Raw genomic sequence first — 15,984 nt, forward strand, 5'->3', positions numbered from 1 at the left:
TGTCCAGTCTACAGCCCAAGCAGTCTGTCTGGTTGTTTCTCATTAGCAAACGTTCGGTAGCTGAAGCCACTAATGGAAATTGTCCTTACAAGAACTATACTGTCAATGAAGACTCTTGTGCTGGCACAAAAGACTTCCTTCTAGACCTTGTAATGAATAATGAATCCGTTGCTTACCTCAGTGTTAATAAAAACTACGCTGCCCTAGTCTCCAGCCAATTAATGAAAACCTTTTAGTTTAATTAATTTAGACCTGAAACTAAATTTCCTTTAGTTCCTTTTCATCCAGAACTAGACCTGACTGAGTAGGTCACAGATAACTTGTACAGGCTCCATGTGGTCCAGTTGGATGCCTTTTGCTAGATGCCTCTTTGATTTGGGTTTATCCTGGGTTATTCTGCTTTCTTTGCTTCTCAAAAATGCCTTCCATCCTTCCTTCCATTTACATAATTTACCAAACAAGCCCTCCTTCTCCAGCCCTATAAATTCATATCTTTCACTTTTCATTTTCTCTGGAATTCAATCAGTTCCCTTCCCTGGCCGTTTTTGAGGGCTGTTGTGAAGAACAATACAATTACTTCTCTGTTCTCTATATCAACACATTGGCATGTCTTCTCTTTGGATTGAAGAGGGACATTAACAGTCCTGACCAACAGAAGTAGTTCCAGTTCAAGCTCTTTCATCTTATGCCACCCATGCCATGTATCAGTCAGAACACTGAGTAAGTGCCTTATAATTCTGACATTCCACGCTCTAGTGCTCTGTTTTGTCTGCATTGGTATATAAAGTACCATGCAATCCTGAATACTGATTCTCTTGCTCAATTCTGAACTTTGAAATGAGGCAGCTCTAAAGTTTATTATCAGAGTCAGCTCAGCAAACACACTCCAAACGCTTCCTTAGGGTCAGACTGTACTCCAGCTTGTGCATTGACAGGGATGAAATGGCTCTTTGGGCAGATCACTGCTTGCTCATGTAGGAAGTGGAACAAATTCACTTTGTGGCATTATACTCCTTCCTTGTATGATTCATACAGTTGGCAAATTGTGGGAAGGGTCGTCATTAGCAATAGTAAGCTGAAACTATAAAGCTGGGCTATAAGATGTGCATACTCTATTTTCCTAGGTCCCTTGGTAATCTACTAAATAATCAATATTCTGAAAAGAAAATAGAGCTTCTTAATACATTGGAGAGATCCAGAAGAAGGTAGGATCAGTGTTCAGTGGAAGCTAGAAATAAGTGGGTTATTAATTTGTTAGTAACTTGTTCAATTCAAGTGACTTCTAAGACTGCAAAGTGGAGCACCTCCAAAATAATCAGATGAATGAAATAAAAAAAATAATCAAAAAGAATGAAATACTGTTTCTTCTATCTTCTGTGCATTTTCATGATTATAGGGATATCAGAGTAGTAAATATTCCAGCTGTAAACTTATTATCACTGGGATTTTCTAGAAGAGCGAACAGAAAAGCTAATGTGGACACTAACTCAAGTCATGAAAAGGACTGGATTCCCTAGGTACATAGGACAGATATCTGCCAGCTGATTCAGTGGGATAACTGACAGCACTAGCGGATTGATCGTAAACCTGGCAGGGTGATTTGAGTTGTTAGTCAGGCCAGAATGTGATAGGGCGCTTTCAAGTCAGCACTGTGGATGTTTGCTCACAGCAGAGGAAAGGTGATACTCCAGGTGTGAAAGGGAGTGGTAGCATACCTGGATTCCTTTGCTCATTCCCCACAGTCTTACTCTTTTATGTGCCTTCAGGATTTGTGCTATTGCTTGTTTAATCCCCACATCCCTTTTATGCTTCTCTGATCTACCCTCTTCTTCTCTGGCCAGTTGTACACTCCCCTGTACCAATCCTAACCTTTCTTAGCTCTCAGGTTTCTTCTTTGTTCAATCTTCACCTCCCTTTTCTAGCCACTTCCTCCTGGCTCTCAGTCTCATTCATACCGAGTTGTACCCTCCAGTCCTGCATGCTGTCCCTTGCCCAGTCCTCTGCCATACTCTGGCTTCTATTCCCTACTGTTGGAGTGTTCTGTTTCCTTTAGGACTTTTTTAAGCCAGTCTTGGCTTTCAGTCACTCACAGTTACTGTGGCTCACCAGAGCATAGTGGCCCACTGTGTCCAGCATCAAGTGAAGTGCTTTAATGATACTTCCTGATACTGACCTTTATGAATCCCCTAATCCTCCTCAGTGAGCTCCTGGGCCTTGCTTTCCTTATTAACCAAGGTATTCATTCTCAACTCTATGAAGCTGTTTAACAGCAACAGCCATTTCTCCTTTTGGCTTTCTTTATATTCATTTCAGGATCTCTGATCCAAATCATGCATAAGGATAGTATTACTGCTACCCTAATGGGGGATAGCACAATGTCTGCTTCTCTGATTTCATTCTCAGAAATGACTGAATAATTGATGTTGAAATTGCCCCAAGATCTTCAACACCTGCCAGGAGAAATCTGAGACTGAATGGTTCGAGTGAGGCGAAGACATAAACACCAGGTCTTGGAATGCAAATTGTTAGCAAACCTGACGAGCAGCTTGAACATAATAGGTGGCATTGTGTTCAGTCCCTGGGTGTTTGAGTTCAGGGTATTCCAAGTAACACAGCCTCTATGGAGAACACTGCCTACTAGCTAAGTTACTCTACGTAAGCAAGATCATTTCAGATTCATTAATGGCAATTATGTTTAGCTGCACCTTCCCTAACTAGGCAGAAAATGTTTGCTTTTAGGTTGACTTTCTCAGTTGCTGTGTCCTGCTATTAAAGTAATTGGTCTCTGTTCCTTGTCTGACCCAGAAGGGGAGACAGATAAGGGTAGTCATCTCAATTAACCAGTCCAGCAAAGAACCGTCATGTTCTCATTTAAAACCTCCCTTTCCCAACTCACATTCCCACCCCAGCTCTAACCAGGGAAGTTTCTTGGTAAGAAAGTGGAGCTGTAAGTGCAGGCAACACGAGGATTCATTCTCTGTGAACAAACCACAAACAAACAACTCATAAGAAATAATAAGAACCTTCATTAAAGCAGAAGCTTGGAGTCAGGAAGCTTTTGTTTAGGACTGACTTTCTTCTATAGAATCTGAGTGACTTTGTGATAAACAATAAATCAAAACCAGAGGAAAATGCTCCTGAGTTTTCACTGCTGAAGTATTTCTGTTGCTGATGCTGATAAACATGTCTCAAAAAATCTCCTAAAAACAACAGGGAGTCTTGACAATGTACATGTCGATCTCCCTTCCTATGGTTGCTCCACTATAACAGCCCAAGCAGGTTGTATTGTTACTGTCTTAATTCACAATTAAATTGCCGTGAGTTCCTGAGTACTCCAGGATTGCAAAGTTTTCTTTCTTTTTGTCTTGAAAAGAAACATTACATACTTGAAAGAGTAGTGAAGGCTCATAAGTGAATGTGGACCCTTCTCATGCTAATCTTGCAGGAGTGGCTGTAGTTGGATACAGGACTTGGATGAAGCATAATATAAAATCAGCATCTTGTGCATGTAGACCAGGAGACTAAAGTCTCCAAGCTGGGCTTCTTACCAGGGAGAGTGAGCACAAGCCAGCACACACCTCTCTGACCAAGTCATTAGTGCTCTCATAAAAGAAAGAATTAATTAACGCAGTACCCTTTTCTCTAAAACTATTTTTTTATCTCATTTCTATTTCAGGTTAAACTGAGTCAACCCTCCAAAATATCAGTTCTAAAACTCCTTACTCCCCACTTAGTGCTTCAACTACTGAGCTGTAGAACCAAGCTTCTTCCTGTCAAAGGGGTAAGACAAAGTTTAAAATTCATCTTGGCAATTTGGGCACTTGCACGATTGGACAAGTAACAAGCAAGAAGTTTAGGTATTGCATTTTGGAGGTGGATGTTTAAATCCCTTATCTGAGCTGACCTTTGCTTCCTGGAGTTTTCTTCAACTGTAACATAAAAATTCCCATTTGAGAATCCTACCGTAAACCTCTCCTCCCCAGTCTGAAACCCTGTGCTGGAACTAAGCAAGGAGCAGAACACCATCTAGTGATACATGAGAAAATTACTCATCTGTTACTAAACAACATAAATGTTTTATTTGATCATGTTTGAAAATCAGACGACTACTATAATTAAAGTATTTCCTTTACAATTTAAGAAAACCCTATTCTAGTCCTGATTTAAGTGCTGCCAAGGATGCTGAGAGGTACCAAAGGGACTGTAGTTATAGGACAAGGGGTGATGGGTTCATACTTAAAAGGGGAAGTTCAGGTTAGACCCAAGGGAGAAGTTCTTCCCTGTGAGGGTGCTGAAGCGCTGGCACAGGGTGCCCAGAGAAGCTGTGGCTGCCCCATCCCTGGCAGTGTTCATGGTCAGGTTGAACACAGGGGCTTGGAGCAACCTGCTCTAGTGTGAGGTGTCCCTGCTGTGGCAGGGGTTGGATCTGGATGAGCTTTAAGGTCCCTTCCAACCCAAACCAGTCTGGGATTCTAAGTATCCGATAGCTTTTCCTAGGCTAATTGAAGGAATACAAGAATTCTGCTTGATAAAAGCAGGCCTTACTGCTGATTCTAGTGGTTTTCCATGAACTTCAGCTGCTTGGAATCTGGATTTTATTGAAAGTACTTGTTCCATTTGTTGTTTTCCTGTATTCACAATAAGAATGTAACACAAGGAGAATAAATGAAGAGAATAGTTCAAAAAGGGCCAGATCAACAGTGAAAACTCATATTAGCATGACAGCAAGCCACCAAATCCTAATATCAGCCTTCATGGTTGGCACTGTTCTTTTAGAATTACTTTTCTTAATCAGTTGTTAAAAGTTATTAATAACTGTGGTTTTTTTTTTTCAATATAATCAAAATACTGAACTGTTAGGGAAGAAAAGTTAAGTTTCACATGGAGTTCTGCATTTGTATGTGAAAGTTCCTTTTTTCACATATTTTGAATGTGCACAAAGGGAAGGAAAAGTTATTTTCTGTTTAGGTTTTATAGACAGAAAATTACTTTTGTAACATCTGTTGAATTTTATTCCAATTTTCACACCCATTATGAAAACTCTCCACATATTGATGAAAAATGAGCACCTTTATTTCCAGTTAGCTTAGAAGGACCCTTGAATGCTCTAGAGAAAGGATTAATTCTCTTTCTTTTTTAAACCCCAGTTTCTGATACAACCCCTTTACTTCTATCTATGCTAGTTTGTCAGCACAGATTCATTCTGCATTTTCACTTGAGAACTGGAATACATTTTATTTTCTAAGCAAAACCAACCTAATGCTCTGATTCCTGTACAAGATGGACCGGTTCTTAAACAGCTTTGCAAAACAGCTTCAATCTAAATCAGTTTATTGCAGTTGCAGATGTTGTATTGCTTCTCTAAGAGGACATTTTTCCCGTTGACTGTCACGCAGTAGTGCCCAGGGAGCGGCGGGGCCCCATCCCGCCTCTGTCCTTGAGCGCTGCCCGCTCCAGCCGCAGCCCTCCAGGCGGCTATCGAGGGAAATAAGCGTAGGGCAGGATGGCTCCGCCCGCGCTGCCGCCGAGTCCCTGCCGGTCGCTGGCGCTTGAGCTCCGGGGAGGGCAATGCCGAGGGACGGCTGCGGGCGGAGCGGAGAGGGGCTGGCGGCGGCAGGGGGAGCTGCCGGCGGTGCCACCGCCCGGCGCTGCGTTCTGCGCTAACGAGCGTGGCCCCGCTGCGCTCCAGGCTCGCCCGCAGCCCTGCGGCCAGGCCTCGGGGGCCGGAGCATGGAGCGGCGCTGGGGCCCGCAGCAGGTGAGCGCCGCGCTGCAGCAGCGGTGCCGTGCCTGGCCGGGCCGTGCGGGGCTGCTGCGCTGAACGCTACGGGCGAGCTGCGCCACTGTGGCGGCAGAGGGCTGGCCGGTGTTCAGCCTTTTTTAAGTGCGCGATCACAAACCTCAGCCTTTTGAAACCTGACCTTAACTTCACAGGAAGTTTGGGGTTTTTTCCTTTCTTTCTTTCTTTTTTCCTTCCATTTTAGGATGCAGGAGATGGCGTTTCTGAACTGAGGGAATGGAGACCAGTGGTTTACAGAAAGTGTACGGACACTCTGTGGCTGCTCCTCTTCTTTCTTTACTGGGCTGGTTTGGTAAGCATGCTCTTTTTCTGGAAGACAAATCAGCTCTAAAGTTTACGGGGTTCTGCACAGTGGTGTACTAAAGCTACACTGAAATTCTCTGGGCACAGGTGTTAGGGTCCCGGGATTGCGCTGAGATACAACTGACTACTGTGGTGGTGCAGTGCTTTATTGCAGTGTCTGCTACACACATTTTTAAGTTCTGCCCATGTGTTTTGGGTGCCAGTGTCTACACAGGGCTGAGTTACTTAGAATTCACTCTTCTGTAAATTGGTCCAGGATCTGACAGGGCTCTTATTTCTACTTACTCGTTATAGCCTTGTTATCTTGCAGCACGCGTCTGATATTACATCAAGTCACTATCTGTCTCGTGCTTGGAACAGCGTGCAACTTTTGGGAAGAGCCTTTGACTTCCTTAAGTATGGGTGCTTTGTCTGAGGCTACTCAGGATTCTCATGAATGTGCTACTAATCAGTTTTCAATTCAAATCATAATAACTCTTTTTTAATAGAAGCTAATACAGAAGAACACATACATATTTGGAATGCTGCATATGCAGAAGATGAACTTTGTTGGGGCTTTTTTAACATGCTGTCTTATGCTTAGTGCTTTGATCGGTGGAGAGAATGGCAAAATTTAAACCTGTCAAATGGTGAGGATTTAGGATTTTGTTTCCTTTCGCTATTCTTGTTGTTCAGTTTCTTTGCAATGGCTTATTGCATACCCATATTTGTTTTCTTTCATTTGATCTGTTTTTTAAAGGTGAACACATTTTTAGTGACACTGATTTGTTCACCTAGTGGAAAATTTGAAGCCAGATTAAATAACTCTGGGAATGCAAAGCACTGGCACATAGGCACACCCCTCCAGCAGTCATACAGCTGCAGCTGCCTATTGCTTAATCCTTATGGCTTGTATCCAGCATTCTACCATTTAAAAAACATAATTCACATGTGTACAGTATTTGCCATCCTGATGGCAATTGACCTGTAAGAGCCATCTTTAGAATGACAGAATTGTCCTGAAAGCCTATTTCAGGTTGAGTTCCAATGCCAGCTCATTTCTCCTTTTTCCTCTGAGAACAAGTTAATTATTAACAAATATTTTGCTTGGCAGATAAATTGGATCTGAAAATATTTTGTTATTGTAACAAAGATCACACCCACAGGTAGTGTTCTGCTTCAGTTGTAGAGTTTCTGCAAAGTTCTCCATATTGAGACAGCATTAATGTGCACCCATCATTTAAAAACAAGTAGTATTTGACTAGTTAGACTGCAAATATATAAGTGAAAATCAGACTACAGTGGGGACTAAGGAAGCAGGTACTTACACATTTGTGTATGAGACTCAGTTTTTGCCCAGGTCCCATCTTTAGTCATGAGTGTTAAAAGCAGAATAACAAATAAAGGCTCTTAACCTTAACTAAGAAAGCAGTTGTGCTGCATCTGGTATGTGCAGTCTGTCTCCAGCACAGCTGTTATTCAGCAGTACCCATGGAAAGTAGTAGTGGTCAATGTGAGACTGAGAAGACATTCTGCTGCCAGCACTTGGCCGGTAGTCATAGAGCTTAGTGTATTGTCATTGGTGTGTGTGAAATGTGGTTTGCACCCCGTGGGACAGAGGAGACAATTGAATCACTGTGTTCTTTAAGAGCTGGAGTGCTGTAAATAACCCCTTGGATACAGTTGTGCTGAGGCCTTCACCAACTTCCCAGAAGAACTGCTGCTTCTTGGCACTTGGAAGGGTTCTTTAAAACGGAGATTTTCACCTTCAAGGGACATGTGAGCAAGGTCTAAGCTGCATTCCTAGGCAAGGTGTCTTATATTGACTAATGGTCACTGCTGCTTGGCCAGGATCGTTGCTTAGCTGCCCCTGGGGTATAAAGGGAGCTGATTAATTAGGGCTTTGACCTGAGAGCACAGCATCTAAAAGATCAGTGGAGTGTCACCTGAGTGCGCAGCGTGGCTCTCTCCAGGTTTTTCACATGTGTTAAAGAAGGAACATTCCTGGAATTTCAGGTAACCTGCATTTTAATTATACTTAATGTGTTTAAAATATACTTCTGATTAAATACACCAGCAGCTGCAAGGGCTCATTTCAGTGGATATATTGCCCAGGTGTGTCTTGAAGGGCACCTGAACAACGAGCAGCAGTGAGCACATGTGAAAAATTACCAGTTGAATGACCTGGCCTAGGTGGGTAGAGGCAGTGTTTAGCATTTTACTACTGCTTTCCTGTCACTTTTAATCAGGACCTCCTATTTTTCTTCTCCTGTGATATTTTCTGTAACTTATATACCTTCAAAAATAGATGAAGGAGAACTCTAAAGCAGCAATAAGGCTAAACTTGTCCATCTGACTTGTTCCAGCCTCGTGCAGAGGGGTGAATTGTAGATTTGACTGCTTGCATTTACAAGACCCAAATGCATAGGTTAAAAGGAGCATTTATTGAGGAGCTGTTGGAGCACGATTCCACCTAATTAAAACATATTTTAACAGATGTTTATAACTGGCTATGCTGTGATGGCTGGTGCTGCAGAAAGACTTGTGCTTGGATATGACAGTTTTGGGAACGTATGTGGTAGGAAGAACACTCCTGTAAAAGGGGCACCCCTTTCTGGACGGGACATGACTAATAAAAAGTAAGTAGACCAGATAATGTCGAAGGAAATCAAATGTTTGAGAACTTCATACAACGTACATCTAGTTGTCAATCATATCCATATATGTGTATATGTATATATACACATGCTCATATATAAAGGAAAAAAAAATGTTTGAAAATGCTACAAAATGGTGAGTGAAACTGAAAGGTTAAAATGTGCTACGTTGTTATCCTTTACACTGCCTTCTTTTTATACTGAAACTTAAATAGGACTTAAGCCAAACCAGCAGTCATTCTATATGGCAAATCTTTGTACTTAAGGAAGTTGCGTGTTGAAGTTCCCACTCATTCTGTCAACTCCCATGAACTAGTCCTTGTAGAATGGTACCCACCTTGGCAGTTTCTGATCCCATTCAAGAAAGTAAAATGAAATATAAAAATGTAGCATGTTCTCAAATCGCTTCTTAACTTCTGACTTCCATTATATGTGGAAAAGGAGTTTCATTTCCTCTGTAGCGCTTTAAAAAGATGGAAAGCAAGCTCAGAATTTAAACCTATAAAAACCAGAGAGGTGTTTTGGGTTTTTTTTTTGTTGTTGTTTTTTTGTTTTTTTTGAAAAGAGGATCTTTTTTTCTTTCTAGGTATGTGTTCTTTCTGAATTCATGCAACCTGGAAATGCAAAACCTCAAAATCAGTTCACTTTCCTTGTGCGTGTCTAGTTGTCCACAAGAGCAACTCAACTCTTTGGAAGACCTCCAGAGTTTTGCAAGGAATAATGGTGTGCAACAGGGTTTATGAATATCTTAGTGTACCTGTAGAATAGTTGAGCAGCTTTCACTTTGTTATTCTTATGTTTGCTACGCTAGGGAGTAATTTCTTGCTGTTAATTTCCTGAGCAGACCATGGCAACAATCTTGTTTCTGCTTTATTTCAAAGCCGTCATTTCTAGAAATGACACAGCTCTCTCATGCAAATACAGTTGTTGATTAATTCCTGCACAATGCTGAGATTATGCAGCAGATAACTGGCTGCTAAGGATGAGCTGGTCTGGTCTGATGGGGGCACTGGGAGGTGAACAGAGCTATTTGAGAAACTTTGCCAATTGGTTCTTTTAAATGTAGCTCAAACTGCAGTGGAAATATTAATTCCAGAGATACATAAGTGGTTTTATCCCTTTAGACATCATATCCCAAAGTCTGCGAGATGGATAGGATGTCAGAAATAGCTATTGTGCAGAAGAGGCAGCTCGAGCTCATTCATGTCCAATGTGTAAATGAAATAACATTCATTTAGCTACAACGAATAACTGTAGCTGTTGGGTTTAAATTGGGCGCCTAACCCTTATTCCATAGGGTATGCATAACCTACAGACATGAATGTGAGTGGCTATTTTTATTGATGGTCAGAATTCCACTCTTCTTTTGCTTTGTTATTGTGTTTGGCAAGGATTGCTATTACAAGTGACAACATTTGTTTTCATTTCATTTTGGGGTAGTTTGCTATCATTTGATACATACAGAAAACTTATACAACTGTGATATTCTATGACTATTTTCAGTGTAACTGAATATAATTGCATGAAATTCCATCTCCACACTTAAACTGCCTGCATGTTTATTTGGAGGGAGAGAGAAGTATTGCATTGTGAATGGCTTGAATGTATCCAGCCTTTCTTTCCCAGAAGCATTATATAATGGAGCACAGTATTATTAGCAGATTACCTGCTAATATTTAGCCTAGAGCCCAGAAAATGTAAAGTTTCTGGATAGATATATATTCTGTTCTAAACTGTGAGGGGCCTGGCTCTATTGTAGTTTCCTTCATTTTAGGTTTTTCTGTTATCTTAATGACTAAGAGCTTAGAGCTGAAGTATCACACTGTGGAATAGACAGTGTGCCTGTTTATGTATGGAAGACCCCTAAATGGTAACTAAAGTGAAGTCTAGAAGGGGAAAGGTTCCTCAGAGGTTGCTTTAGATTTACCTAATTCACTAGTTCGTTCTTTATACACCCACTGGAGTATCAGGGATGAATATGTCCTGCTAAGGGATCAAAGCAGAAATTGATAATGCTTAATGGATAATGTGTTTTTCTCTAAAGCTTTAACATACTAAGTTACCTTTCCGCCTTTCTCCCCTTCCTAGGTTCTTGTCTTTGCATTTACAACCTGAACATTTCCAGTTACACACTAAATCCAAAGGCAGTTGAGCTGTGTCCTACGCTGCCAGTTCCACCGAGGTGAGAATTACTGGGTACTTTCCAACACCCTGGATTTCAAACAGCTTCGTAAGGATTGTTATTTCCTCACATTTTGTGTCTGACTTAATATTGTACAGTCAGAATGGTTTTGCTTTATTTACTTTTGTACGTGTCCTTATGAGTTCTCATGTGTGCCTGTGAACATGCCAGTGTCCTATCCCACAGAATGAACAGAGACTGCATTCCCCCATTCCTCTACCCTTTAGCTTTCCTCTCCAAATCAGGAGAAAAGCACTCCATACGAGGAGTGACTTGCACAGACTTTTGCTCTCCCCCTCAATGCCAAGGAAGAAGAGCTGTGGTCTTTGGCCTTGTTTATTACCCTGAACCCAGAAATTTCCATCAGGATCACATCAGAGCCAGCTGGCTTGAAGCACGGGTCTGTCGATGGCACTGTCTTTAACATTTGGCATTTGTGAGTCAAAATCCTTAAAATCCATGATTTTAAATTCCACTGTGTCATGAAAGTGCAGCAAAGAACTGGAATCTTCATGTTTGCAGAGCTAAGTCATCTGCTCTGAACAAAAGAAAACAGAAAAAAATAGATGAAGAGAGCAGGAGTACTATTAGTACTATTGCTTACATATAATAAGTAATATATAAACTGATATACTATGTATGTATTAGCATAGTACTATTTCTTACTACAGGCAAAGCTGGTCAGAGAAGTTCTTAAGTGTTGACAGATAAACCTCTCCTTTTTAGGGATGAATATGTCTCTGTTGTAGTGCAGCATTGCCGAAGTGGGATAAAAAATATATTCAAGAGGCTTGGCTGGCAATGCCAAAGAATTTTGTATGTAACTATTTGGTGGTGATAATTGTACCTTACAAATATCGGTTTGATGTTGCTTTTAGAATGCTTACATGTCAGAAAAACAATGCAGAGCGTTTGTGGTTTAGAATTATCTACAACATAGCTTACAGCTACGTTAGCGTGAGTTTTACATAAACACATGGGAGCAAAGCAGGTGAAGCCAACTAGAAAGGGCATAGGAGCTACATGCTGATGGGCATTGAGATAGTAGTTTAGTTTTCCCCCAGGCTGTTCTTGAATGGATGTTCTGGTACACTGATACAGGCATGCTGCTGCTAGGAGTTATTTGGTAGATGAAACTACCCTGTGTAACAGACCAATGCCCAGTGCCTGCTTGTGTCAGACTCTCTGTGCAAGGTCTGCCAGGTTACAGATCACACTGACCAACTGCTGTACAACTGTACAACTGCTAAACTGTGTGGAGGATGCTGGTAGGGTACTGCAGAGGGCTTGAAAGAGAATGGTGGAGTGTATCCCTGTGCATTGAAACTGTTTGTCCAGTGGTTAATATTTTTTTACCATCTTTGTTTTTAACATTCTAGTAAATCTTTTCCATTATTTAATCGCTGTGTTCCACAAAATCCAGAATGCTATTCCAAATATGCATCTGTCTTAATAAGCATGGTTAATGAAATGGATGTTTTTCACCGAATTCTGAGTGGAATCTTGGCAGGAAGAGATACTGTGATAGGACTGAGTGTCCTTGCACTAGGTAAGCTTATAAGTAAGAAAAGACTAATGATATTCAATTGAAGTGTGAGGTTTCAAATGTTTCTATTAACTCTACGTGTTTAATTTCAAGGTGGTCTTCTTCATATTTTCTGGGCAGAGTTGTTTTTCTTAAAGTGTGGTTGTGTTTTATCAGGGAGCATTTGATAAACTGATGAAATCCAGCTCTATGAAATATCATTGTGTTTCTTGATATGCTCATTTCATTTCAGGGGACTGTAAGAAATTGTTGATAAAAAAATGGCATTAGTATGAAAATTTTAACTTCAGCCTTATCCAAATATTATAGAAGAGCTAATAATTCCCAAGGTGAAATGTATCAGTTCTAAGTTCACTATTAATAAGCTACAGGTAACTGTGTGTTTTAAACGTTAAAATAAAAGGTTGCCAGCTTTATTAAATGCTGTTGCTTCTGAGACCCTTGTTTAAAAAGAAAAGCCCAAATTCTGCAAGAACCTTAAATGTATGTTTAAAGTAAAAGAGTTAGGTTGAATGTGTTGGAACACTTGTAATAAGCTCACTTTGTATATTTTTCAGCCTTCTCTTTGATCCTAGTTTTAGCCTTCAGATTCATTCGGACAGTTCTGGTTCATACTTTGATTGCACTGGTTGTATTTGGGACGTTCTGTAAGTATCTTTATCTTTTAGCATTTGCTTAGTTAAATGGATCATCTCACTAAACTGAAGGAGAAGCAGCTAAGCAAACAGCTATTCTCTGTCTCCATGGCATCCTCAGTAAACTTAAGCTTAGCACATCCATTTCCAAGCAGAGCCCTGCTCACCTTTGGTGCCAAGGTCTGGCTGTGCCGTTCCAGCTGCTGAGTGTTGGGATGATAATGGTGCCTGGATACATTTCTTTTGTCAGATGAATGCAGTTACTGTTTCACAGAAGTTCAGTGAAGTTTTACATTGCCTGGTTTAGAAATGGAGAACTATAGGAATGTCATTCCATGAAAGTTAGTTTTGTATCTCCTCAGTGAAATGACATGCCTGAACTTCAGAATAACTGCAAGAAAACCAAACATTCTGCTGTGGTTTTACCTCGGGCTAACAGACCGTTACGTGTATTTTCTCTGTGGTAAGGAGGGCAGGAGACTCTTTCTTGAAGGGAGGCCAGGCAGATACCAGCCTGCCAGCAGCAGTGTACTGCAGCCTGGGGTGTGCTGCCCGCCTTTACGCTGCTCTTGTTTGCTCAGTTGTCTCAGGTGTTCTCTGGTGGCTCTATTATGACTACAGGAATGATCCCAGCACTGAACTGGAAACAGAAAAGGAAAATGTAAAGTTTCTACTTGGATATGCTATCTTCTCAACAGTAGTTACCGTAAGTAGCGTTTTACCTTGATCAGTGCAGAGGCTGTAACTTGAAAACCTCAACTACAGTGCTTCTGCCGCGGTAAAAATAATTCCTTGTTCCTTCAAATTTGGAAATGAAAATCGGTTATAAGATCTGCTTACGCTCATTTAAATACTTTTATACCTTCATTGTGAAATTTGTGTGTCAGAACCAGGCTCTGCCACACTTCAGACCTGTACAAACACTTCTAACAGTGGTGTAGGAATACAAGAATCCCAACAATTTGTCTTTTTGTTTCCTATAACAGGTTGTTTTGCTTTCTCTTACACTTGTATTAAGAAAGAGGCTTCAGTTCACCACACAGCTCTTTCGAATTGTTGGTAAAATCATTGGCAGAATTCCCTTCCTGCTGTTCCAACCATTCTGGACCTTTGTGATTCTTGTTGTGTTCTGGGTATTTTGGGTTGCTGTACTACTCAGCCTAGGAACAGCAGGTAGGTACGTGCTTTCCGTGGTTTTGGATGAATGCTCTTTCTTAATTTACTTCTTAAATATGGGGCCTCCTGGTGTTCGTGTGCAAAATGAGGGTTGGCATTGTTACACAGCTCTGTTACTCTTCTTCTGTTTTGTTCTGTCATGAAGACAGAACTCTGTTTCTGCTCTGTAGTTCAGTGACAACTGCTATTACCATTTAGACTGGTACAGCAGTATTTGGATTAATCCAGAGCTTCTTGCAGTTGTAGGGAAGGTGCTCTGTATAAATAGTCCATCGATATGAAAGATCTGCCAGAACAGATTTTGAGTATAGAAGTGATGTTACTGAGGGACATACCAGTATAAGATCTGTCACTGATGGAGCCAGGGTAAGTTGGATGCTGTCTCTTGGCCCAGCATCACACCATCAGAGAGAAGTAAAGGTTCTTCCATGCAACATCACGCAAAGAAGCTCTGTGCAGCTCTGGGGATAACACCTCTTGCAGATATCAGCCTTTGTACCTAGGAAGCATTTTATGATTTGGTGGTTTGTTTTGTTTTTTTACTTCATTTTAAATTTCAGCCTTTCTGTAACTAAGCCCATTTGGCAAAACTGGCAGCGTTCCTCACCTCCATGGATCAGGTACCTCACTCCTCTTCCATCACAACTGCTTCCGTCTCAGTCTCATCCTGTTAATTCTGGCTCTGTAGAAGACTCACTTCACTTGTAACATGGTAGTCTGTCTGCCTGAGGCCATGCTGGCGTTGCAAATCATTCAGCTGTTGCTTAGGCTAGGCTCGGATCTATTTCTGTCCAGATTTCATTGGAGAGTTATGCAGGTTTTCACGGGTCTCTGTTTCTGCTGCCTTTCCCCCAGCAGCTCATACCTGTCAGAAATGGCCGCTTGAAGCACTTGTCTGGCCAGTAACCTGCTTCTCATGCAAAAGGGTCAGACCTAGCAAGGGCAAGTGTCCAACCTGTAGTCCTGTGACTTGTTCCTGGCTAATTAAATGGTCAATCAGATTCTCTTTACTTTAGGTGTCCTGGATATCCCTTCCCCACACTCCTCTGAGTTGGATTTTCCCTTTGCAGAGGCAGCATTATGTGCTAGCCACAGTTTTGTGTGGTTGTTAGCTTTCCTGCAAAACCTTTATCCCATTGATGCGCACACCAGCCAGGCTCCAGTAAGTTTTGCACTGGCCTCGTGGGGTACCATATCACAGGTTCACACCAGTCCTTTAGAGAAAGGAGCATCTCCTGAGCTATCAACCAACTGTTCATTTCAGGCATCTGCTTGAATCAGATGCAATTTAAGATAAACACTAACTCTAGCAAATCTGGGAGCAGGTAAATAAAATTAATTATAACACCCAGATTTGCTAAATATATCATTAAAAATAACTATTAGAGGAAGTATTCTGTTCTCCATGTTCAGCCCAGGTGGCCCATTACCCACAGGAAGATTCACTGGTACTTTTAATATGCACAGATAAGGATGGGAAGCTTGCCCTTGTTAAGTCTAAATTTGGAAAATGCCAGCTGTGTCTGTTGAATTTAACATCTTTTGAAAATGCAGCAGTCATTAGAAGAGTAGAAATATTTTGGCTCATGTGGCACAAACAGCTTGATGGTAAATGCAGGATGGGAAACTAGTCAGGTTATTTCCTGGATGCTTTTACAGACTTTGCAGGAAAGTAGTGACTTGCCCATTATATCTGAAAGCAAATTC

General features: G+C 41.3%; 1 protein-coding gene across 2 annotated transcripts in view; it reads left to right on the top strand.

The window, feature by feature from the left end:
- Nucleotides 1–5,612: 5,612 nt before the first annotated feature.
- The window catches only part of SLC44A3 (solute carrier family 44 member 3), a 34,386-nt gene continuing 24,014 nt past the window's right edge, over nucleotides 5,613–15,984 (top strand). For both annotated transcript variants that reach the window (XM_062606119.1, XM_062606118.1), the window contains exons 1-9: nucleotides 5,613–5,757; nucleotides 5,984–6,091; nucleotides 8,578–8,720; nucleotides 9,325–9,461; nucleotides 10,827–10,920; nucleotides 12,300–12,469; nucleotides 13,024–13,113; nucleotides 13,683–13,807; nucleotides 14,088–14,274. In XM_062606119.1, coding sequence (XP_062462103.1) covers nucleotides 5,731–5,757; nucleotides 5,984–6,091; nucleotides 8,578–8,720; nucleotides 9,325–9,461; nucleotides 10,827–10,920; nucleotides 12,300–12,469; nucleotides 13,024–13,113; nucleotides 13,683–13,807; nucleotides 14,088–14,274 — 1,081 coding nt within the window. In that variant the 5' untranslated portion in view covers nucleotides 5,613–5,730. The remainder of the gene's footprint in view (nucleotides 5,758–5,983; nucleotides 6,092–8,577; nucleotides 8,721–9,324; nucleotides 9,462–10,826; nucleotides 10,921–12,299; nucleotides 12,470–13,023; nucleotides 13,114–13,682; nucleotides 13,808–14,087; nucleotides 14,275–15,984) is intronic.

This window comes from Pezoporus occidentalis, unplaced genomic scaffold (assembly GCF_034315485.1).
Source record: "Pezoporus occidentalis ecotype Australia unplaced genomic scaffold, CSIRO_AGI_Poc_V1 ctg94, whole genome shotgun sequence".
NCBI lineage: Eukaryota > Metazoa > Chordata > Aves > Psittaciformes > Psittacidae > Pezoporus > Pezoporus occidentalis.